The sequence below is a fragment of the Vidua macroura genome, chromosome 5 (assembly GCF_024509145.1).
Source record: "Vidua macroura isolate BioBank_ID:100142 chromosome 5, ASM2450914v1, whole genome shotgun sequence".
NCBI lineage: Eukaryota > Metazoa > Chordata > Aves > Passeriformes > Viduidae > Vidua > Vidua macroura.
The window spans coordinates 72,929,819-72,952,789 of NC_071575.1; the positions used below are offsets into that span (position 1 = coordinate 72,929,819).

The 22,971-nt window shown below is 52.9% G+C and overlaps 1 protein-coding gene across 1 annotated transcript in view; it reads left to right on the top strand.

Annotated features, from left to right (window-relative positions):
• Positions 1-22,971, top strand: part of SHANK3 (SH3 and multiple ankyrin repeat domains 3) — a 179,018-nt gene that overhangs the window by 119,970 nt on the left and 36,077 nt on the right. Inside the window, 3 exon segments of the mRNA XM_053978334.1 lie at positions 6,607-6,731; positions 13,706-13,841; positions 22,553-22,633. Coding sequence (XP_053834309.1) covers positions 6,607-6,731; positions 13,706-13,841; positions 22,553-22,633 — 342 coding nt within the window.

A 22,971-nucleotide genomic window follows, 5' to 3' on the forward strand; every position in this document is an offset into this window, starting at 1 on the left:
AGGGAATCTGTGGCTCTCCCTGGATCCCTGGAATTGTCCAGGGCCAGGTCGGAGCAGCCTGGGATCATGGAATGCCATCATGGAATGGGATGAGCTTTGAGGTCCCTTCCCACCCAACCCATTCCATGATTTCATGGATAACAAGGATGTGTCCTAAAATCCAAATTAAGGGAACCAATCCAAGTTTTTGCTGGATGGGATGAGCTTTCCTTGGTTTGCCTGGAGAGAGTCAGGTCATTCCCAAAAAAAATTCCCAAGATTATTCCTTCCTGTGGATCTTCTGAAGGAGCCAATCCCAAGGGACAGGAGGAGAGGGAACGGCCTCGAGCTGGGCTTGGGGGTTGGATATTCCAGGTGGGAATTCCCTGAGCTCGGAACTTCCCAGGATCTGTGGAATCAGTGGATCCCTTGGGAATTCCGTGAGCTCGGAGCTTGCCGGGATCCGCTGAGGATTGGAGGATCCTTTGGGAATTCCCCGAGTTTGGAACTTTCTGGGATCCACGGGATGGGGATCTGCTCCAACTGCCTGACCACTCCAGGGATGCCAGGATGGGATTTGGTTCCCCAGGATGGGATTTTGTCCCTCTTCATGGGATTGGGTGCTTCCAGGATGGGATTTGGTTCTCTGGGATGGAATTTGGTGTTTCCAAGATGAGATTTGGTGCTTCCAGGATGGGATTTGGTTCTCTGGGATGGGATTTGCTTCCCCAGCATGGAATTTGGTTCTCTGGGATGGGATTTGGTTCTCTGGGATGGGATTTGCTTCCCCAGGATGGGATTTGGTTCTCTGGGATGGGATTTGGTTCTCTGGGATGGGATTTTGCCCCCCTTGGTGGGATTTGGTGTTTCCAAGATGAGATTTGGTGCTTCCAGGATGGAATTTGGTTCCCCAGGATGGGATTTGGTGTTTCCAAGATGAGATTTGGTGCTTCCAGGATGGAATTTGGTTCTCCGGGATGGAATTTGATTCCCCAGGATGGGATCTGATTCCCCAGGATGGAATTTGGTTCTCTGGGATGGGATTTGCTTCCCCAGCATGGGATTTGGTTCTCCGGGATGGGATTTGGTTTCTCAGGATGGGATTTGGTATTTCCAGCATGGAATTCAGTCCCCCTTGATGGGATTTGGTGTCCCCAGGATGGGATATGGGATCCTTCGGATTGGGTTTGATGCTTCCAGGGTGGGATTTGGTGCTTCCAGGGTGGAATTTAGCCCTCTTGGATGGGATTTGGTGTTTCCAGGGTGGGATTTGATTTCCCAGGATGAGATTCAGTTCTCCAGGATGGGATTTGGGATCCTCCGGATTGGGTTTGGTGCTTCCAGGGTGGGATTTGGTCCCCCTTGATGGGATTTGGTTTCTCAGGATGGGATTTCATTCCCCGGGATGGGATTTGGTGTTTCCAGCATGGCCTTCAGTCCCCCTTGTGGGATTTGGTGCTTCCAGGATGGAATTTGGTCCTCCTGGATGGATTTTGGTTCCCCAAGATGACGTTTGGTCCCGCGGGCTGGGTTTGGCTTGTCAGGGCTTCTCCCACGGCTGGCTCTGGAATTCTAGCTGGCAACTGTGGGAATTTAAGCCCAGGAATTCCCAATTCCCCAACCAGGGCGTGGTGGCTCCTCAGGGGGTTCCAACGGTGCTTCCCGGAATTCCAAGTCCGGAGTTTTGGTGGGAAAGGCTGAACCTCCTGGTCAGGGAAGTCCCCCCATTCCTAGTAGGAACTTCCTGGATTTAATTCCCAACTTTTTGGTTTGGTTCTCCCATTGGATGGGACACACTTCCCATTGGATTTCCTCCTTGGGAGAGCATTTAGGGATGGATTTTCCATGATTTCCACACCTGGAGCATTCCCTCGATCGGGTCGGGATGGTTTTGTCCCAAACTGGTTTTGGGAATGGCTGAGCTGGGAGAGGTGGAGCAGGATTCCCAGGATTTGCTGGGAGCAGGGATGTCCTTCTCCTCTTCCTTCTCCAGTCCCAGGGGGGTTGTAAAACCTGGGAGAAAAATTCCCAAGGCCAGGACAGTGCTTGGAGCAGCCTGGGGTAGTGGGAAGTGTCCAAGGGTTGGAATTGGGTGGGATTTGGGTCCCTTCCCACCCAAACCATTCCAGGGGAGCTCCAGTGCTCCCGACACCAGGAAATCCTGGAGCAAATCCAGAGGATTGGATCAGCTTCCCTCTGAAAAACTGGGAATGTTCCACTGGAGAAGGGAAGGATCCAGGGAGAGCTTCCAGCACATTCCAGGCCCTAAAGGGGCTCCGGGAAAGCTGAAATTTGGGAAAGGCCTGGAGGGACAGGACACAGGGAATGGCTCCCACTGCCAGAGGGCAGGGATGGATGGGATCTTGGGAATTGGGAATTCCTGGCTGGGCTGGAATTGCCAGAGCAGCTGGGGCTGCCCCTGGATCCCTGGAATGTCCCAGGAAAGGCTGGAGCAGCCTGGGATGGTGGGATTGGAATGGGATGGGATTTGAGGTCCCTTCCCACCCAAACCATTCCGGGATTCTGGGATCAAGGAGGCTCAGAATCCATCCCGAGGGATTTTTATGGAAGTTGGGGATGGAAAAGGGAAGGGAGACCCTTCCTGGAGTCCCGAGATTCCCAATGAAGCCCCCGGATCCCAAAATTCCTTCCTGGAGCAGAGTCGGGGTGGGGCTGGATCCAATTCCAGTCTGGGAGAGCTGGGAATGGAGGGAATTCCCTGGGAAAGGGAGATCGGGGTGGGATTTTGGGAATTAGGAATTCCCAGAGCAGCTGTGGCTGCCCCTGGATCCCTGACAGTGCCCAAGGAAATGTTGGAGCACGCTGGGATTGTGGGAATTGTCCCTGTGTCCCTTTGTCCCTTCCTGGTTGAAATTCTGCTCCTGGAATTATCCCACAGGGAGACAATTCCCAATTCCGGAGCAATTTCCAAATTGCCAAATCCTTCAGGCTCCGGTAGCACTTCCCAAATCCTGGATCACGACATGCACCCACTGTGGGCTGGTGGCTCCCAGCCCACAGAAAAAGCTGGAAAAGCGCCTGGAATGACACATGGATAACTCAGGGGATGGATTGGCGTGGGGTGCGATGGGATCCGTGGGAATTTGGGATGCGCTCCGTGAAATTTGTCCCGGAGAATCCGTGGCTGCCCCTGGATCCTTGGAAGTGTCCAAGGCCAGGTCGGGCACTTGGAGCAGCCTGGGCTAGCGGGAGATGAAATCCTGGAAGGGTCCTGGAGGATTTGGAGAGCGCTCCGCCATTCCGTCGGAATGTCTAAAAATAGGGATGAGCTGTCAAGCGTTTGCCACTTCTCCCGGGAAAGGCAGAAATCGTGGAAAGCCGTTGGTGGGAAGCAGCTGAGAAGCTTCAGCACATGGAGGGGTGGCAGGGAAAGGTTCCCTGGGTGCGATCCGTGCCGGAGTGGAAAAATCCCGCCTAAAATGTGGGAGAGAGGAGGAAAAGTCTTGGATCTGGGGGGAATTGGAGGCTAGGATTTGGCGGGAAGGGAGGGGAACATTGGGAATGTGGCTGGAAGGACATCAAAGGAGAGGCCACCGGGGCCACCTCAGGGATCTGGGCTCCGTCAGCTCCTAAAAATCCATTTCTTGGGATAATTTGTAGGGACGAGAATTTCTGCTGGCTCCTGATCCGCTCCTGGCGGATTTGGGAATGAGGAGAGCCCGCGGCTCCGTGGGAAGGACTCGGCTGGAAGTGAGAGGGATGGGGGAAAACTCGGGATGAGGAAGGCGGGAAGGATTGAATGGATGGATTTTCCTCAGGCTGGGTTGTCCCAGCGGGAATTTCTCCCGTTTTTCGGAGCTTTGGCGGCTCCGGGTGGATCCTCGGGATCCATTCCGGGAGCTGAAGGTTTGGGATCAGCCCGGGGTGGAATTGACGGATCCTGGGAACGGAAACGCTTGGAAAACTTCCTGGGCTGTGCCCGCGGGATCTCCTGGATCCCGGGGATCCTCGGGATGGGCCGGGGGGTCCTTCCCACCCAAACCAGGCCAGGATTGGGGAATTGTGGGATCCTTGCCCATGGAATGCCGGCAGTGCCTCGGGAAGGGCCCCCGAGCCCCCCTGGGCTGGGCAGGGGCTGCCGGGGATCCGTGCGGGGAGAGGCCGGGAAAAGCGGGATCTGCCCCGGGATCGGGGCCAGGGCAGCTCTGCTGCCATCGGGGCAGGGATCGGGAATGTCCTTCTGGCTCTGCCCAGCTCCTGCCAGGAGCCAGCGGGGATCGGGATCTGCTCCAGGGAATGAGCCCCGGGAACAGAGGCAGCGGCCTCAGCCTGGGCCGGGCAGGCTCAGCTCGGAGATTTGGGATCATTTTCCATGGAAAGGGGCTCGGGCCTCGGCAGGGGCTGCCCGGGAGCTTTGGGGTGCCCATCCCTGGAGGTGTCCAAGGAATTCCTGGAGGTGTCTCTGCTCCGAGCGACACCTCCCACTGTCCCAGATTGCTCCAGCCTGGCGGATTTTCTTCAGGGAATTAATGGAGTCCCCATCCCTGGAAGTGTCCAAAGAACCTGAGGATGCTGTGCTTGGGAATGTCAGGCAGGGGGGGCTTTGGGAGTGCTGGGAATGGTTGGATCCGATGGGATTTTCCAAGGGATTTTCCAACCCAAATGACTCCATGACTCCATCATTAATTCCATCATTGACTCCATTTTTGATTCCATCATTGATTCCATTTTTGATTCCATCATGGATTCCATCACTGATTCTATCTTGGATTCCATCATTGATTCCGTGACTGATTCCATTATTAGTTCCATTCTTGATTCCATCTTGGATTCCATCTTGGATTCCATCTTGGATTCCATCGTTGATTCTATCATTGATCCCATTATTAGTTCCATTCTTGATTCCATCTTGGATTCCATCTTGGATTCCATCTTGGATTCCATCGTTGATTCTATCATTGATCCCATTATTAGTTCCTTCTTGATTCCATCTTGGATTCCATAATTGATTCCGTCTTGGATTCCTTCATTATTTCCATCGTTGGTTCCATCTTGAATTCCATCTTGGATTCCATCACTGAGGTGGGAGCAGGGCCAGGACAAGGGGACACAACCTCAAGCAGTTCCAGGGCATCTCCAGGTGGGATAACGGGAAAATTCCCTCCTGGAAAGGCTTTTCCAGCCCTGGCACGGGGATGGAATCCCCATTCCCGGTGGGATTCAATCCATGTGGATGTGGCACTTGGGGACACGGATTGGGGGTGGCCTCGGCAGTGTGGGGAACGGTTGGATTTGATGTTCTCCAAGGGATTTTCCAACTCATAATTCCATAATTGTTTCCATGATTGATTCCATTATTGGTTCCATTTTTTTATTCCATCTTGGATTCCATCACTGATTCCATCATTGATTCCAGCATTGACTCCATTATTAGTTCCATGATTGACTCCATTATTGATTCCATCTTGGATTCCATCACTGATTCCATTATTAGTTCCATCTTGGATTCCATCATTGGCTCAATTTTTTATTCCATCATTGATTCCATCACTGATTCCATCTTAGATTCCATAATTGATTCCATGACTGATTCCATTATTAGTTCCATTCTTGATTCCGTCTTTGATTCCATCATTGATTCCATCTTGGATTCCATCATTGATTCCCTCTTGGATTCTATCTTGAATTCCAGCATTGATTCCATCTTGGATTCCATAACTGATTCCGTCTTGGATTCCTCCATTATTTCCATCATTGGTTCAGTATGGAATTCCATCTTGGATTCCAGCATTGATTCCTTTATTTATTCCATTATTGATTCCATCATTGATTCCAGCATTGACTCCATTATTAGTTCCATCATTGACTCCATTATTGATTCCGTCTTGGATTCCATCACTGATTCCCTCCTGGATTCTATCTTGAATTCCAGCGTTGATTCCATTATTAGTTCCATCATTGATTCCATCTTGGATTCCATCATTGACTCCATTTTTTATTCCATAATTGATTCCATCACTGATTCCATTATTAGTTCCATCATTGATTCCATCTTGGATTCCATCATTGACTCCATTTTTTATTCCATAATTGATTCCATCACTGATTCCGTTATTAGTTCCATTCTTGATTCTGTCTTCGATTCCATCATTGATTCCATCTTGGATTCTGTCTTGAACTCCATCTTGGATTCCATCACTGCTTCCCTCCTGGATTCTATCTTGAATTCCAGCGTTGATTCCATTATTAGTTCCATGATTGACTCTGTTATTGATTCTATTATTGATCCCATCTTGGATTCCATCACTGATTCCATTATTAGTTCCATCATTGATTCCATCATTGATTCCATCTTGGATTCCATTATTGATTCCGTCTTGGATTCCTTCATTATTTCCAGGATTGATTCCAAGATTGATTCCACCTTGGATTCCATCACTGAGGTGGGAGCAGGGACAGGACAAGGGGTGGGATTCAAATCCATGTGGATGTGGCACCTGGGGACACGGATCGGTGGTGGCCTCGGCACTGCTGGGAATGGTTGCACTCCAAGGCTTTTCCAACTCCGTAATTCCATGATTTTAGGAATGCTGTGGACGGGCTGAGCCTTCCCTTGTGGAATTTCCTTGGAAGTCCCTCAATTCCCCTTCCCGTTGTGTTTTCCAGCCGAGACCCCGATCGAGGAGTTCACGCCCACGCCGGCATTCCCAGCGCTGCAGTACCTGGAATCCGTGGATGTGGAAGGAGTCGCCTGGAGAGCGGGATTGCGCACGGGGGACTTTCTGATCGAGGTGAGCTCCTCGCGGAATTCCACTCCTTCCCCAGGAATTTTGGGAATTGCCCAGGAATTTTGGAATTTTACCGCGTATGGAGCAGGAGGATCCGGACTCCTCCAGGTCATGGAATTTCCAGAGGTTCTTCAGGTGTGGATCCAGAGGGATCCCGGTGTCCTCCAAGTGTGGATCAGGAGCTTCCAGGGGCTCCCCAGGTGTGGATCAGGAGGATCTGGAATTCTCCAGGTGTGGATCCAGAGGGATCCAGAGTCCTGGTGCCGGTGAATCCCCTTGGAATTGTGGCTGCTCCATCCCGTGGAGAACACGGAGATTCCTTGGGTTTGTCGGGGCTTTAGGGATTTTCCTGGCTGGAGGAGGAACTTGGGATGTTCCCATGGGATTTGCAGTGTCCTGAGTCCGTGCAGGATGGGGTTGGTGGGAACAGGACAGGGCTGGAGTTTGGAAAGGGGGGAAAAAAGATTTTCCAGAGGGGAATCCAAGGAATGGTTCAGGGACTGGATCCAGGCACTGCTTTGATTGGAAAGGGATCGTGGAAAGTTGGATTCCAATGGAATGTGCGGAGTGTTGGGATTGAGATGGATCCTGCCAGGCTGGGAGAGCTGGGAATGTTCCCCTGGAGAGGGAAGGATCCAGGGAGAGCTTCCAGCACATTCCAGGCCCTAAAGGGGCTCCGGGGGAGCTGCAGAGGGACTGGGGACAAGGCCTGCAGGGACAGGACACAGGGAATGGCTGCCACTGCCAGAGGGCAGCGATGGATGGGATCTTGGGAATTGGGAATTCCTGGCTGGGCTGGAATTGCCAGAGCAGCTGGGGCTGCCCCTGCATCCCTGGCAGTGCCCAAGGCCGGGCTGGAGCAGCCTGGGATCGTGGGAAGTGTCCCTGGAATGAGCTTTGAGGTTCCTTCCCACTCAAACCATTCCAGGATTCCATTTGGGATGAGTCTCTGGCATTTTGTGCTGCTGGATGTGCTTGGGGTGGGAATCTGATCCCGATTTTCTCCCCGCTGAGGATTTCAGGCTCTGTCTCCATGGAAAGCTGGGAAGAGACCTGGGACATTCCCACTCCTGCTTATCCTGGCAGGAGAAGGAGGAAAACAAAGCCTGGAGGGATTTGGGATGACTGGAGGCTCCTTTCCATGGAGAAATTCCCAAATATCCAGTCCAAACCTGCCCGGCCCAGGCTGAGGCCGCTCCCTCTGTTCCCGGGGCTCATTCCCTGGAGCAGATCCCGATCCCCGCTGGCTCCTGGCAGGAGCTGGGCAGAGCCAGAAGGACATTCCCGATCCCTGCCCCGATGGCAGCAGAGCTGCCCTGGCCCCGATCCCGGGGCAGATCCCGCTTTTCCCGGCCTCTCCCCGCACGGATCCCCGGCAGCCCCTGCCCAGCCCAGGGGGGCTCGGGGGCCCTTCCCGAGGCACTGCCGGCATTCCATGGGCAAGGATCCCACAATTCCCCAATCCTGGCCTGGTTTGGGTGGGAAGAACCCCCCAGCCCATCCACTTCCAACCCCTGGACACCTCCTGAGATCCCAGGCTGCTCCAACCTTTCCTGGGACATTCCAGGGATCCAGGGGCAGCCCCAGCTGCTCTGGCAATTCCAGCCCAGCCAGGAATTCCCAATTCCCAAGATCCCATCCATCCCTGCCCTCTGGCAGTGGGAGCCATTCCCTGTGTCCTGTCCCTGCAGGCCTTGTCCCCAGTCCCTCTGCAGCTCTCCTGGAGCCCCTGGAATGTGCTGGAAGCTCTCCCTGGAGCCTTCCCTTCTCCAGCAGAACATTCCCAGATTTCCCAACCCAGCTCCAGAGGGGCTCCAGCCTTTCAGCAGCTCCAGGGCCTCCTCTGGATTCCTTCCAGTGGAATCAGGAGCTGTTCTGGGAATTCCCTGAGCTCTTCCTTCCCCACTGGGAATCGTCCCTTTCACTCCGAGCTCTGGGAGCTCCTTTTGTCCATGGAATCCAATTTCCGGATTTTCCTCTTCTCCTCCTTTTCCATGGATATTTTCCCACCTCCAGCCTTGCATATTCCCTGAACTTCCTTTTGGGGCCAGTGCAACGCCGGGAATGTCCCTGCTCCGTGCCCGGGAGAGGCTTCCCAAAATCCTGGAGCTGTTCCCATGTGCTTCTAACCTCAGAATCCCGGGATCCCTGGGCTTGGAAAAGAATTCCAAGGGCACCGAGTCCAAGCTGGGCCTGATCCCCAGCCCAGAGCACTGAGTGGAATTCCAGGAATTCCCTGGACACCTCCAGGGATGGGGACTCTGAACCTCCCTGGGCAGCCCCTGCCAAGGCCTGAGCCCCTTTCCATGGGGAAATTCCTGCGGATCCCAAGCTTCCGGAAATCCTCCAGGTGTGGATCCAGAGGGATCCAGAGTCCTCCAGGTGATGGAAGTGCCAGGAGCTCTCCAGGCTGGGATCAGGAGCATCTGGAATTCTCCAGGTGTTGATCCAGAGGGATCCAGATTCCCCCAGGTCACGGAGCTTCCAGGAGTTTTCCAGGTGTGGATCCAGGAGAGTCTGGAATTCTCCAGGTGTGGATCCAGAGGGCTCCGGTGTCCTCCAGGTGTTGGAGCTTCCAGGAGTTTTCCATGTGTGGATCCAGAGGGGATCCAGAGTCCCCACATGTGGATCAGGAGCTTCCAGAAGTTTTCCAGGTCAGGTGGATCTGGAATTCTCCCGGTGTGGATCAGGACAATCCAGAGTCCTCCAGGCTGGGATCAGGAGGTTCTGGAATTCTCCAGGTATGGATCCAGAGGGATCCAGAGTCCCCCAGGTCACAGAACTTCCAGGAGTTTTCCAGGTGTGGATCAGGAGGGTCTGGAATTCTCCAGGTGTGGATCTGGAGGCTCCGGAGTTCCCACATTCCGTTTGGGAATTGGGTCACTCCTGGAGCTCTCCCAAGCTGCCCTCGGTGCCAATTCCGGTCCTGAATTCCATTCGGAATTCCTCCCGGAAAATCCAGAGCAGCCTCTGCAACAGCCACAGTTTAGGCTGAAAACTGGGAAAATTCCTCCTGGAGGGAATCAAATCCCAGTGGATTTGGAGGACCCGGATCCAGGGTGGCCCTGGCAGAGCTGGGAATTCTGGGATTTGATCTCCGTGGGCTTTGCCAGCTTCCAACAATTCCATAATCCCATGAACCACATCCCAGGAATGGCTCCATGAGGAAATTCCCGGTGCCAGGCTGAGGAATTGCCAAGGTCCGACCTCTCTGGGGGTGGGATTGGGAAAATCCCACCAGAATTCCAGAGGAAAATCCAGAATTTCCAGCCTTTTGTCTCCCCCCATCCTGGAAGGTTTTAAATCCTGGAATTTTTTCCATGAGGAGCCTCAGAAGCGCAGAACTTTGACAACTTCCATGAGAATTTCATGATTCCTTGAGGATCTGGGTGGGAATTCCTGGGATCTCGGATACAGGCATGGCTGGAAATCCGTGGATATTTCCGGGATTTTATTGTTATCCCGAGGTTTTTTTTTAAGGAAAAACTGAAATGATGGATCCAGGTGGGATCCCAGCATCCCCTGGGGAGGTTTCGATGGGATATTTGGGAATGTTGCTCCATGGAAAAGGTTGGGAAGCTTTGGAAGGGGCGGTGGCAGAGTCAAATCCTTGGGAATGTTCAAAAAACCTGGATTTGGGAATGTGGGTTAGTGGTGATCTCTGAGGGCTTTTCCAACCTCAACAATTCCATGATTTTCTTTAAGAATGAGGAAAAATCCTGCTCCGGGCAGTGGTGGGAATGGGACAATCCAATCCCAACCATTCCATGATCCCAATGAACAAAATTCCAGAGTTTTTTTTAAGGACACAGAGCCCAAAAATCCAGGAGAGCGAGGGGGAAAAAAATCCTCTGGGACAAAAAATTCCCCCTCTGGAATTGTGGGAATGAGGGAGCGCTGAAACATTCCCGGATCCTCTCCCTGCTGGAAAGGTCAGGAAGCAAAAAAAAGCAGGAACTGCGGATAATTCCGGCTCCGGAGCGTGGGAGGTTGATAAAAAGGATCCGAGGAAATATCAAAGGCCGGGATTTCGGATCATCGGGAATTTGGGAGCATCGGGAGCTGAGGGGAAAAAAAAAAAAAAAAAAAGAGGGAAGAGGCTGATCCAGCTCTGGATTTTTTATGGAAATGGTCAAAATTTGGGATATTCTGGTGCGGGGAAAAAAAGCTGGAATGTTCTGCTCCGAGTTGGGAACGAATGCGGAGCTCGGATTTCTCCGGGAGATGTCTCTGGGAACACGAAGTTTCCCAGTAACCAAGGAGAGAGGAATTCCTAAAAATATCCATTCCCAAATTACCGGGCCGGGAGAGCGGATCCCGGAGATCTGCGGGAGGGAGGGTCTGGGAATGCTGCTCAGCCCTGGAATTCCGGAGGCTCAGGATGAGCTTTGGGCTCTCCCGGTTTTCCGAAGGGGGGGAGTTGAGGGAAATCAAGGCAGGGATGAACTGGGAGCACGGGGAATTCCAGGATTGAAATCCCAAGGAATTCCGTGGAGGTGGGGATCGGGCTCAGGTTATCCCGAGGGTTTTGTTGGAATTCCTTCGAAACCGCGGGATTCAGGTGGAAATCAGCGGCTCCTTTGCTCCGGGAAACTTCGGATTCCCGGGAATCATCATGTGGGGTCGTCAGGCTGAAGGGATGGAATTCCACAAAACCATGGAATCCTGGAATCTTTGGGTGGGAAAGGACCTTCAATCCCATTCCAAGGGCAGGAAAACTTCCACCATCCCAGGCTGCTCCAACCTTTCCATGGGCATTCCCAGGGATCCAGGGGCAGCCACAGCCGAGTCGATCCCAAAAACTGGGATCGATCCCACCCAGATTCAGGACCGGGGGCAGGAAGGAGCTCGGGAATGGGATTTGCCGATCCAAAGGTTCCGGACCCTTCCCTTGATCCAAGATTTCCTCTCCCCTCCTCATTCCCATTTTCCTTCCCTATTCCCGAGGACCTGGATCCCACCCGGAGCGGGATTCCCACAGTGGGAATGGCTTTTCCACGGGCTGGAATTCCAGGATTTCCCAAGCCCTCCCCCAGAATTCCCAGTCAAACCTTCCCAGAGCTCATCCCGCCTGGAAAACTGGGATGAATCCCGGCACGATTCATCATTCCCAAATTCCCAGTGCGGCATTCCCAGAACTCTTCCTTTATCCCAAGGAATTCCCGGCAGCTCCAGCGGGGTGGGAGCCACAGGAGCAGAATTCCCAAGGGAATGTGGCCCTGGAATGGCCCTTAAAAATGAAAAGTGGGAATACTGGAATATTTCCAAGGGCCGCATTCCCAAGAACTGGGATCAATCCCATCCAGATCCACCGGGATCCAGGGAATTCCAGCTCCTGGCACAGCCGTGGGATAGGGAAAGCTGTTCCCGAATCCCACGGATCCCAATTCCTCAGGGAGCCAATTCCAGGATGTTGGGAATACAGGGAGGATCCCGCGGGGATCGGGGAGCTCCAAAGGCTCCTGGATTCAGCAGATTCCCGGGAAATTCCCAAGCACGGATATCCCTGAAATCCCAGCCGGCAAAGGCCAGAGGTCAGAAAATCCTGGAATGGCCGGAGCTGGGAAGGATCCAAAGGGATCAAAGCCAGGAGGGATTGTGCTGGAATGTTCCTTTTCCTGCTCTTCCCTCTTTCCCATGAGCCGGGAATGACGATGGGAGCATCCCAGGGAATAAAAGGAGGGAAAACAACAACAACAACAAAAAGCTGGAATGCTGAGCACATTCCAGAGGAAAAGCAGGGAGAAATTCCCTTTTCCTGCAATCTCCCGGCACTGGGAGAGCAGCGGGATCCTGGAAGTGCCGGATCTGGACAGGCAAATCCAGGGAATAGGGGCTGAGGGATCCAGGAGGGAAAAGTGGGAATGAGGCACCAATCCCAGCGGGAAATCCTGGGAAAAGCCCATGTTTTTGGGATCCCCCAGCAGGAAACAGAGATTCCCAACTTCTCCAGCAGCTCGCCATCACCGGGTGGTGACTTCCAAACGCTGGGAAAAGGTGGAAAATCCAGGAATTTTGTGGGGTGACTCCCGTCGGTTTTCCTGCCGGGAATTCTGATCCGTGTTTTTCCCTCTCCTCCTCGTCTCCAAGGTTGAGAATTCCCGGTTTCTTTCAGGCTTGGGAGAATCCCTCTGCTCTTCCAGCCCTGCGGATCCAGGAAATCCTGGAATGGGCTGGGAATGGCCTCAAATCCCATCCCGATCCGAGGGATGCTCGGGATCCCGATCCCGGCTGCTCCAGGCTGGCCTCGGGCACTTCCAGGAATTCCGAGCCCTTGGAATGGGATTTGAAGGTCCTTTCCCACCCAAAGCATTCCAGGAGATCCCATCCCTTCATCTGGGAGCTGCCTGAGCTGCCGATGATCCCACACGATGATTCCCGGGAATCCGAAGTTTCCCGGAGCGAAGGAGCCGGAATGGGCTCAGGGCCATCCCTTGGGATGGATCCATGGGATAAACACGGAGCGTTGGGAAGAACTCCGGGAATTTTGGGATCAACCTTCGGCAGGAGGAGAGAGCAGAAATCCTGGGATTGCCATTCCAGAGAATCTGGGATTACCCAGGACTCTCCAGATCCCAAAATCCTCCCGAGGATCCCGGCTCGGAACCTTCCCCCCTCTCCAAGTCCACCCCATTCCATGGGCAATTCCCATGGGATTTACCGTAATCCATGGAATGGTTTTCCAGGGAATTCTCTCCGTTACGAGCATTCCATGACCAGACGCTCCACAAAACCCGGGAAACCCCCATTTTTTTGGGAATCTCCCGGCAGGAATCAGCAATTCCCATCTCCTCCTCGCCATCACCGGGCGGCCACAAAAAAAAAAAAAACGGGAAAAGCCGGGGGGGGGGGGGAAAAGCCAGGAAAAGCGGGATTTTTGCCGACGACTTCCATGTTTTTTTGGGGTTTTTTTTTTCCCCGCTGGGAATTCCGATCCATGTTTTTTCTTGTTGTTTTTTTTTTTTTTGGGAATGCAGGTGAACGGAGTGAACGTGGTGAAGGTGGGGCACAAGCAGGTGGTGGCGCTGATCCGGCAGGGCGGGAATCACCTCCTGATGAAAGTCGTGTCCGTCAGCCGCAAGCCCGACTCCGAGGAGGGATCCCGCAAAAAGGGTGAGCGGAGATTCCCGGCGTTCCCGGCGTTCCCGGCGTTCCCGGCGCTTCGGGATGGGCCGGAGCGGCCCCAGCCAGGAGAGGGAGCGGCGGGGGGTGGGAAATTCCAGGGTGGGTTGGGATATGCCGGTTTGCGGGATGCGCCGGTTGTTGGGATGTGTCCGTTTTTTGGGATGTGCCTGGTTTGGGGATGCGCCAGTTTTTGGGATGCGCCGATTTTTGGGATGCGCCGGTTTTAGGGATGCACTGATTTCGGGATGCACTGATTTTGGGATGCGTTGATGTTTGGAATGTGCTGGTTTTCGGGATGTGCTGATTTGTGGGATGTGCTGTTTTTTGGGATGTGTCCATTTTTCGGGATGCACCAGTTTTTGGGATGCACTGATTTCAGGATGCGCTGATTTTTGGGATGTGTTGATGTTTAGAATGTGCCGGTTTTCGGGATGTGCTGATTTGTGGGATGCGCTGTTTTTTGGGATGTGTCCATTTTTTGGGATCTGCCTGGTTTTGGGATGCGCCAATTTCAGGATGCACCGATTTTGGGATGTGCTGTTTTTCGGGATGTGTCCATTTTTTGGGATGCACCAGTTTTTGGGATGCGCTGATTTCAGGATGCACTGATTTTGTGATGCGATGATTTTTGGGATGCGTTGATGTTTGGAATGTGCCGGTTTTCGGGATGTGCTGATTTGTGGGATGCGCTGGTTTTTGGGATGTGTCCATTTTTTGGGATGCACCAGTTTTTGGGATGCGCCAGTTTTTGGGATGAAATGATTTTTGGGATATGTCCATTTTTTAAGATGTGCCGATTTTCGGGATGCACTGTTTTTTTGGGATGCACCAATTTCAGGATGCAACGATTCCGGGATGAGCCCATTTTTGAGATGTGCCAGTTTTTGGGATGTGTCCATTTGTCGGGATGTGCCTGGTTTTGGGATGCGACAATTTCAGGATGCACTGATTTTGGGATGTGCTGTTTTTTGGGATGTGTCCATTTTTTGGGATGCACCAGTTTTTGGGATGCGCTGATTTTTGGGATGCGCCGGTTTTAGGGATGCACTGATTTCAGGATGCACTGATTTTGTGATGCGATGATTTTTGGGATGCGTTGATGTTTGGAATGTGCTGGTTTTCGGGATGTGCTGATTTGTGGGATGTGCTGTTTTTTGGGATGTGTCCATTTTTCGGGATGCACCAGTTTTTGGGATGCACTGATTTCAGGATGCGCTGATTTTTGGGATGTGTTGATGTTTGGAATGTGCCGGTTTTCGGGATGTGCTGATTTGTGGGATGCGCTGGTTTTTGGGATGTGTCCATTTTTTGGGATCTGCCTGGTTTTGGGATGCGACAATTTCAGGATGCACCAATTTCGGGATGTGCTGTTTTTTGGGATGTGTCCATTTCTTGGGATGCACCAGTTTTTGGGATGCGCTGATTTTTGGGATGCACCAGTTTTAGGGATGCACTGATTTCGGGATGCACTGATTTTGTGATGCGATGATTTTTGGGATGCATTGATGTTTGGAATGTGCTGGTTTTCGGGATGTGCTGATTTGTGGGATGTACTGTTTTTTGGGATGTGTCCATTTTTTGGCATGCGCCAGTTTTTGGGATGAAATGATTTTTGGGATATGTCCATTTTTTAAGATGTGCCGATTTTCGGGATGCACTGTTTTTTTGGGATGCACCAATTTCAGGATGCAACGATTCCGGGATGAGCCCATTTTTGAGATGTGCCAGTTTTTGGGATGTGTCCATTTGTCGGGATGTGCCTGGTTTTGGGATGCGCCAATTTCGGGATGCACCGATTTTTGGGTTGTGTTGATGTTTGGGATGAACCAGTTTTTGGGATGCAATGATTTTTGGGATGTGTCCATTTTTTGGGATGCGCCGTTTTTTGGAATGTGCCAATTCCAGGATGCAATGATTTCGGGATCTGCTGGTTTTTGGGATGTGCTGATTTGTGGGATGCTCCAGTTTTTAGGATGTGTCCATTTTTTGGGATGTGCCTGGTTTTGGGATGTGCCAATTCCAGGATGCACCAATTTCGGGACCTGTTGATGTTTGGGATGCGCCGGTTTTTGGGATGCAATGACTTCTGGGATGTGTCCATTTTTTGGGATGCACCAGTTTTTGGGATGCACTGATTTTTGGGATGCGCTGATTTTTGGGATGTGTTGATGTTTAGAATGTGCCGGTTTTCGGGATGTGCTGATTTGTGGGATGCGCTGGTTTTTGGGATGTGTCCATTTTTGGGGATCTGCCTGGTTTTGGGATGTGGCAATTTCAGGATGCACTGATTTTGGGATGTGCTGTTTTTTGGGATGTGTCCATTTTTTGGGATGCACCAGTTTTTGGGATGCGCTGATTTTTGGGATGCGCCGGTTTTAGGGATGCACTGATTTCAGGATGCACTGATTTTGTGATGCGATGATTTTTGGGATGCGTTGATGTTTGGAATGTGCTGGTTTTCGGGATGTGCTGATTTGTGGGATGTGCTGTTTTTTGGGATGTGTCCATTTTTCGGGATGCACCAGTTTTTGGGATGCACTGATTTCAGGATGCGCTGATTTTTGGGATGTGTTGATGTTTGGAATGTGCCGGTTTTCGGGATGTGCTGATTTGTGGGATGCGCTGGTTTTTGGGATGTGTCCATTTTTTGGGATCTGCCTGGTTTTGGGATGCGACAATTTCAGGATGCACCAATTTCGGGATGTGCTGTTTTTTGGGATGTGTCCATTTCTTGGGATGCACCAGTTTTTGGGATGCGCTGATTTTTGGGATGCACCAGTTTTAGGGATGCACTGATTTCGGGATGCACTGATTTTGTGATGCGATGATTTTTGGGATGCATTGATGTTTGGAATGTGCTGGTTTTCGGGATGTGCTGATTTGTGGGATGTACTGTTTTTTGGGATGTGTCCATTTTTTGGCATGCGCCAGTTTTTGGGATGAAATGATTTTTGGGATATGTCCATTTTTTAAGATGTGCCGATTTTCGGGATGCACTGTTTTTTTGGGATGCACCAATTTCAGGATGCAACGATTCCGGGATGAGCCCATTTTTGAGATGTGCCAGTTTTTGGGATGTGTCCATTTGTCGGGATGTGCCTGGTTTTGGGATGCGCCAATTTCGGGATGCACCGATTTTTGGGTTGTGTTGATGTTTGGGATGAACCAGTTTTTGGGATGCAATGATTTTTGGGATGTGTCCATTTTTTGGGATGCGCCGTTTTTTGGAATGTGCCAATTTCAGGATGCAATGATTTCGGGATCTGCTGGTTTTTGGGATGTGCTGATTTGTGGGATGCTCCAGTTTTTAGGATGTGTCCATTTTTTGGGATGTGCCTGGTTTTGGGATGTGCCAATTCCAGGATGCACCAATTTCGGGACCTGTTGATGTTTGGGATGCGCCGGTTTTTGGGATGCAATGACTTCTGGGATGTGTCCATTTTTTGGGATGCACCAGTTTTTGGGATGCACTGATTTTTGGGATGCGCTGATTTTTGGGATGTGTTGATGTTTAGAATGTGCCGGTTTTCGGGATGTGCTGATTTGTGGGATGCGCTGGTTTTTGGGATGTGTCCATTTTTGGGGATCTGCCTGGTTTTGGGATGTGGCAATTTCAGGATGCACTGATTTTGGGATGTGCTGTTTTTTGGGATGTGTCCATTTTTTGGGATGCACCAGTTTTTGGGATGCGCTGATTTTTGGGATGCGCCGGTTTTAGGGATGCACTGATTTCGGGATGCACTGATTTTGTGATGTGATGATTTTTGGGATGCGTTGATGTTTGGAATGTGCTGGTTTTCGGGATGTGCTGATTTGTGGGGTGCACTGTTTTTTGGGATGTGTACATTTTTTGGGATGCACCAGTTTTTGGGATGTGCTGATTTTTGGGATGCAAGGATTTTTGGGATGTGTCCATTTTTTAGGATGCACCAGTTTTTGGGATGCGCCAGTTTTAGGAATGCGCTGATTTCGGGATGCACTGATTTTTGGGATGCGTTGATATTTGGGATGTGCCAGTTTTCGGGATGCAATGGTTTTTGGGATGCCTTGATTTTTGGGATATGGCAGTTCTTGGGATGCGTCAATTTCAAGATGCACCAATTTTTGGGATGTGCTGATTTTCGGGATGCAATGATTTTTGGGATGTGCCATTTTTTGGGATGTTTCCATTTTTTCCGAGATGTGTCATTTTCTTCGGGATGTGCCAGTTTTTGGGATGTTTCCATATTTTTCAGGATGTGCTATTTTTTGGGGGATGTGCCAGTTTTAGGGAAACGCTGATTTTTGGGATACGCTGGTTTTTTGGGATGTGTCAATTTCAGGATGCGCCGATTTCGGGATGCGCCAATTTTTGGGATATGTTGATTTTGGGATACGATGATTTTTGGGATATGTCCATTTTTTGGGATGTGCCGATTTTTGGGATGCGTCAATTTCAGGATGCGCCAATTTCGGGATGCGCTGATTTTTGGGATGTGTTGATGTTTGGAATGTGCCAGTTTTTGGGATGTGCTGGTTTGTGGGATGCGCTGTTTTTTGGGATGTGTCCATTTTTGGGAAGCACCAGTTCTGGATGTGCTCATGTTTGGGATGCGCTGATTTTGGGATGTGCCCATTTTTGGATGTGAAGGTTTTTGGGATGCGCCCATTTTGGGATGCGTTAATTTTTGGCATGCGCGGATTTCTGGGATGTTCCATTTTGGGATGTTCCAACTTTTGGGATGCAAAGACTTTTGGGATATGTCCATTTTTTGGGACGTGCTGATTTTTGGGATGTGTTGATTTATTGGTATGTCTTGATTTTTGGGATGCGCCAATTTTGGGATGTGCCCATTTTGGGATTTGCCTGTTTTGGGATGCATTATTTTTTGGGATGCGCCCATTTTGGGATTTTTCTCAGTTTGGGAAGTGCCCATTTTTGTGGTGCATCATTTTTTGGGACGTGCTGATTTTTGGGATGCATTAATGTTTGGGATACAAAGATTTTTGGAATGCGCCTGTTTTGGGATGTGCTGGGTTTTGGGATGTGGCCCTTTTTTTGGATGTTCCCATTTTTTGGGACGCATCGATTTTTGGGATGTGCTGATTTTTGGGAACGTGGGCGGTGGGCAGGGAAGCTCAGGAAGGTCCCAGCCACATCTGTGGAGTTGTGGTGTTTTTTGGGAATTTTCTGTATTCCTAAGAGCTGGAGTTCTTGGACTTGTGGTGTTTTTTGGGAATTGCTTGGATTCCCAAGGTCTGGAATTCATGGAGTTGTGGTGCTTCTGGGAATGGCTTTGATTCCCAGGGTCTGGAGTTCCTGGAGCTGTGGTGTTTTCTGGGGATTGCTTGGACTCCCAAGAATTCCCAAGATCAGGAATTTCTGGAATTGTGGTCAACAAGGAACAGGAGTTTTGGGAGCTGATGGATGTGGGAAGGGAGGGATGGGCTGGGAATTCAGGGAGAGATTTAGGAGGGATTTGTGGAGTCCTGCGAAGGGGTTTGGGAATTGCTTTTGATTCCCACAGTCCAGAATTCCCAGAATTCCCGGAATTCCCATCAGCTGATTTTGCTCCAGGCTCTGGCTCCACCTGGGAATTGTTGGGATGGGAAACAACCCTGGGGATTGCTGGGAATGTTGGGAGGCAGGATGGTGATCCCAAAGGAACACCTGGAATTCCGGGATGGAGCCAGGGAGTTGCTGTGGGAATTCCTGGGCATGGTTAGTTGTGGGGGATCCCAGAAACTTCTGGGATTTCATTCCATGGGTTCTGGATTTTGGGAGCAGATCCGAGAGCTCGGGCAGGGCAGGGATTTGTCCAGAAGGACGGGAACATCAGGAAGGAGCCAGGATTGGGGGGGGTTGGGACTGGAATTCCAGGGAATGTGAGCAGGGGGGGGTGGGAAAAGGGGAATGGGAAAAAGGGGATGGAATTATGGGGATGGGAAAAGGGGAATGGGAAAAGGGGATGGAATTATGGGGGTGGGAAAGGGGGGATGGGAGTTTGGAGATGGGAAAAGGGGGATGGGAGTTTGGGAAGCAGGAGCAGGATGGGATGGAGGGACAGGAGCAGGAAGATGGAAGAAGGGATGGAAAAAGGAGATGGAAGTGGAGGGACAGGAGCAGAGGGATGGGAGCAGGGAATGGAAACACAGGGATGGGAGCAGGGGATGGAAGTGGAGGGATGAAAACCGGGAATGGGAGCACGAGGATGGAAATGGGGAGATGGGAGCAGGGAATGAAAATGGGGGAAAGGAGCAGGGGATGGAAGTGAGGGACAGGAGCAGGAATGGGAGCGGGGAATGGAAACACAGGAGAGGAGCAGGGGATGGAAGTGTAGGGATGAAAACCAGGAATGGGGGAATGGGAGCATGAGGATGGAAATGGGGAGACGGGAGCAGGGATGGGAGCAGGGAATGAAAACGGGGGAAAGGAGCAGGGAATGGAAGTGAGGGACAGGAGCAGGAATGGGAGCAGGGAATGGAAACACAGGAGAGGAGCAGGAATGGGAGCAGAGGGGTTGGAGCAGGGAATGGAAACGGGGGAAAGGAGCAGGGGGTGGAAGTGGGATGGGAGCAGGAGACGGGAGCAGGGCTTGGAAACAGCGGGACAGGAGGGACAGGAGCAGGGATGGATGGAAACGGGAATGGAAGCAGGAATTGGAAACAGGGATGGAGGCAGGGGGATGGGAGCAAAGAAGGGGCATTGGAGTAAAGAATGGAATCAGGGATGGGAGCAGGGATGGGATCAGGAGAATTGGAGCAGGGATGGGAGCAGGGATGGGATCAGGGGGGTTGGAGCAGGGATGGGATCGGGGGGGTGGGAGCAGGGGGACTGGAGTAGGGGATGGGATTAGGGATGGAATCAGAGATGGGATCAGGGATGGGAGCAGGGATGGGATCAGGAGAATTGGAGCAGGGATGGGAGCAGGGATGGGATCAGGAGAATTGGAGCAGGGATGGGAGCAGGGATGGGAGCAGGGATGGGATCAGGAGAATTGGAGCAGGGATGGGAGCAGGGATGGAATCAGGGATGGGAGCAGGGAGTGGAATCAGGGGGATTGGAGCAGGGATGGGATCAGGGATGGAATCAGGGATGGGAGCAGGGATGGGAGCAGGGATGGGAGCAGGGATGGGATCAGGAGAATTGGAGCAGGGATGGGATCAGGGATGGGATCAGGAGAATTGGAGCAGGGATGGGAGCAGGGATGGGATCAGGGGGATTGGAGTAGGGGATGGGAGCAGGGATGGAATCAGGGATGGGAGCAGGGATGGGATCAGGGATGGGATCAGGGATGGGATCAGGAGAATTGGAGCAGGGATGAGAGCAGGGATGGGATCAGGGGGATTGGAGTAGGGGATGGGATCAGGGATGGAATCAGGGATGGGAGCAGAGAGTGGAATCAGGGGGATTGGAGCAGGGATGGGATCAGAGGGAGGGGGTCAGGGATGGGAGCAGGGATTAGAGTAGAGAATGGAATCAGGGAGTGGAATCGGGGAGGTTGGAGTAGCGAATGGAGTCAGGGGGATGGGAGCAGGGATGGAGCAGGGGGATGGGAGCAGGGAACGAGGGGGGCCGGGATCGGGGCCGCTCCCAGCGCAGCACGCGGGGCTCGGGGGAGGGAAGGAGGGAAGGGAGGGAAGGAGGGAGCGCTGCTGGCACGAGGAGCTCCAATTATCCTGTCACGGCACAAAGGCACGAGCCGTGGGAACGGCTGGCAGCCTCGGGAATTCAGCCGGGAACTCAGCCGGGAATAATCCTCGGGAATTCAGCCGGGAATCAGCGCTGGGAGCCCCGGCGGGGCCGCTCCTGCCGCTCCAGCCCCGGGGTGAGCCGCTGCCCCTCGGCGCTTCCCGCTGCTCCCTGCCCGGTGCCTTCCTCGTCCCGATCCTCCGCATCCACGCGGCCGCTTTTCCAAGGGAATCCGAGGGGCGCTGGGGGGCCGGGGCGGGGTGGGGGGGGGGCTCATCCCGTGTCCCCCCCACCCCGGTGACAGCGCCTGTGTGGGCCCGGCTGGGGCTGAATCCGCCCCGCTGGATCCCTGCCGCAGGCACAGGGATCCTTGGAGCTGCCGTTGCCATGGCAATCCTGGAGCGTTATTCCAGCATTGTCAGCGAGGAGCAGCGAGGAGGAGGAGGAGGAGGAAGAGGAAGAGCTTTCCACTCATCCTCGCCGCTCCGGGGCGGGGGGGGGGGTGCTCAGGGAATGCGGGATCGGGCGCTTTTGGGATCATCCCGGGCCATGTGTCCTTGGGCAGCTCCCGGCCGGACGCCGGCGCTTCCATAGGGTTGGGATCCACGGCCAGGAGCCAGGAGGAGGAGGAGGAGGAGGAAGAGGAGGGTGGGGTGGGCTGAGGCGCTCCGGGGGCTGCGCCGAGGCGGGAAGAGGATCCCCGAGCTCAGGCTGGACACATTCCCGCTCTCCCCGCATCCATCCCGGAATCCCCGCCAGCCACCCCCGCCTCTCCGGGGCCATGGCTCGGACTCCGCGCTGAGGGCGGGGGGGGCGACATTCCCAAAGGCCGCGGGCACATTCCCGGCGGGAATCATGAAGAAGTTCGCGTCCACGCGCAGCCTCAATAAGATCCTGCAGCAGTGCGACTCCTCGTCCCGGGAGTACGAGGAGATCCAGGCTGTGGAGAAGAAGTGGCACCTGCACCTGGCCACGCCGCGCAAATTCCGGGAGAAGAGGTGCAAGATGCCCTCTCTGTTCCTTGCAGCTCCGCCGCCGCCCAAGAGAGCGCCCAGCACCACCCTCACGCTGCGCTCCAAGTCCATGACGGCCGAGCTCGAGGAGCTGGGTAAGGCCGGCGGCGGGATGGGATCCCGCGGTTTTCCAGCGGTTTTCCCGGCTGTTTTCCCAGCTGTTTGCATGCGGGAGGCGCGGGGGGGGCGGGGGAGAAGGATTCCCGTCTCTGTCCGGGGGATGTCCAGAGGGATGTCCAGAGGGATGTCCAGAGGGATGTCCAGAGGGATGTCCAGCGCTCCGGGGGCGCATCCCGGCGGAGGTGGGCGTGGGAAGGATGCTGGGAGTCTCCAGGGGGGTGTGGAAGGGTTGGCTGATGTGCCCTGGCCTTGGGCATCCTGCTCCATTCCCTGCTCCATTCCCTGCTCCATTCCCATATCAATTCCTGCTCCA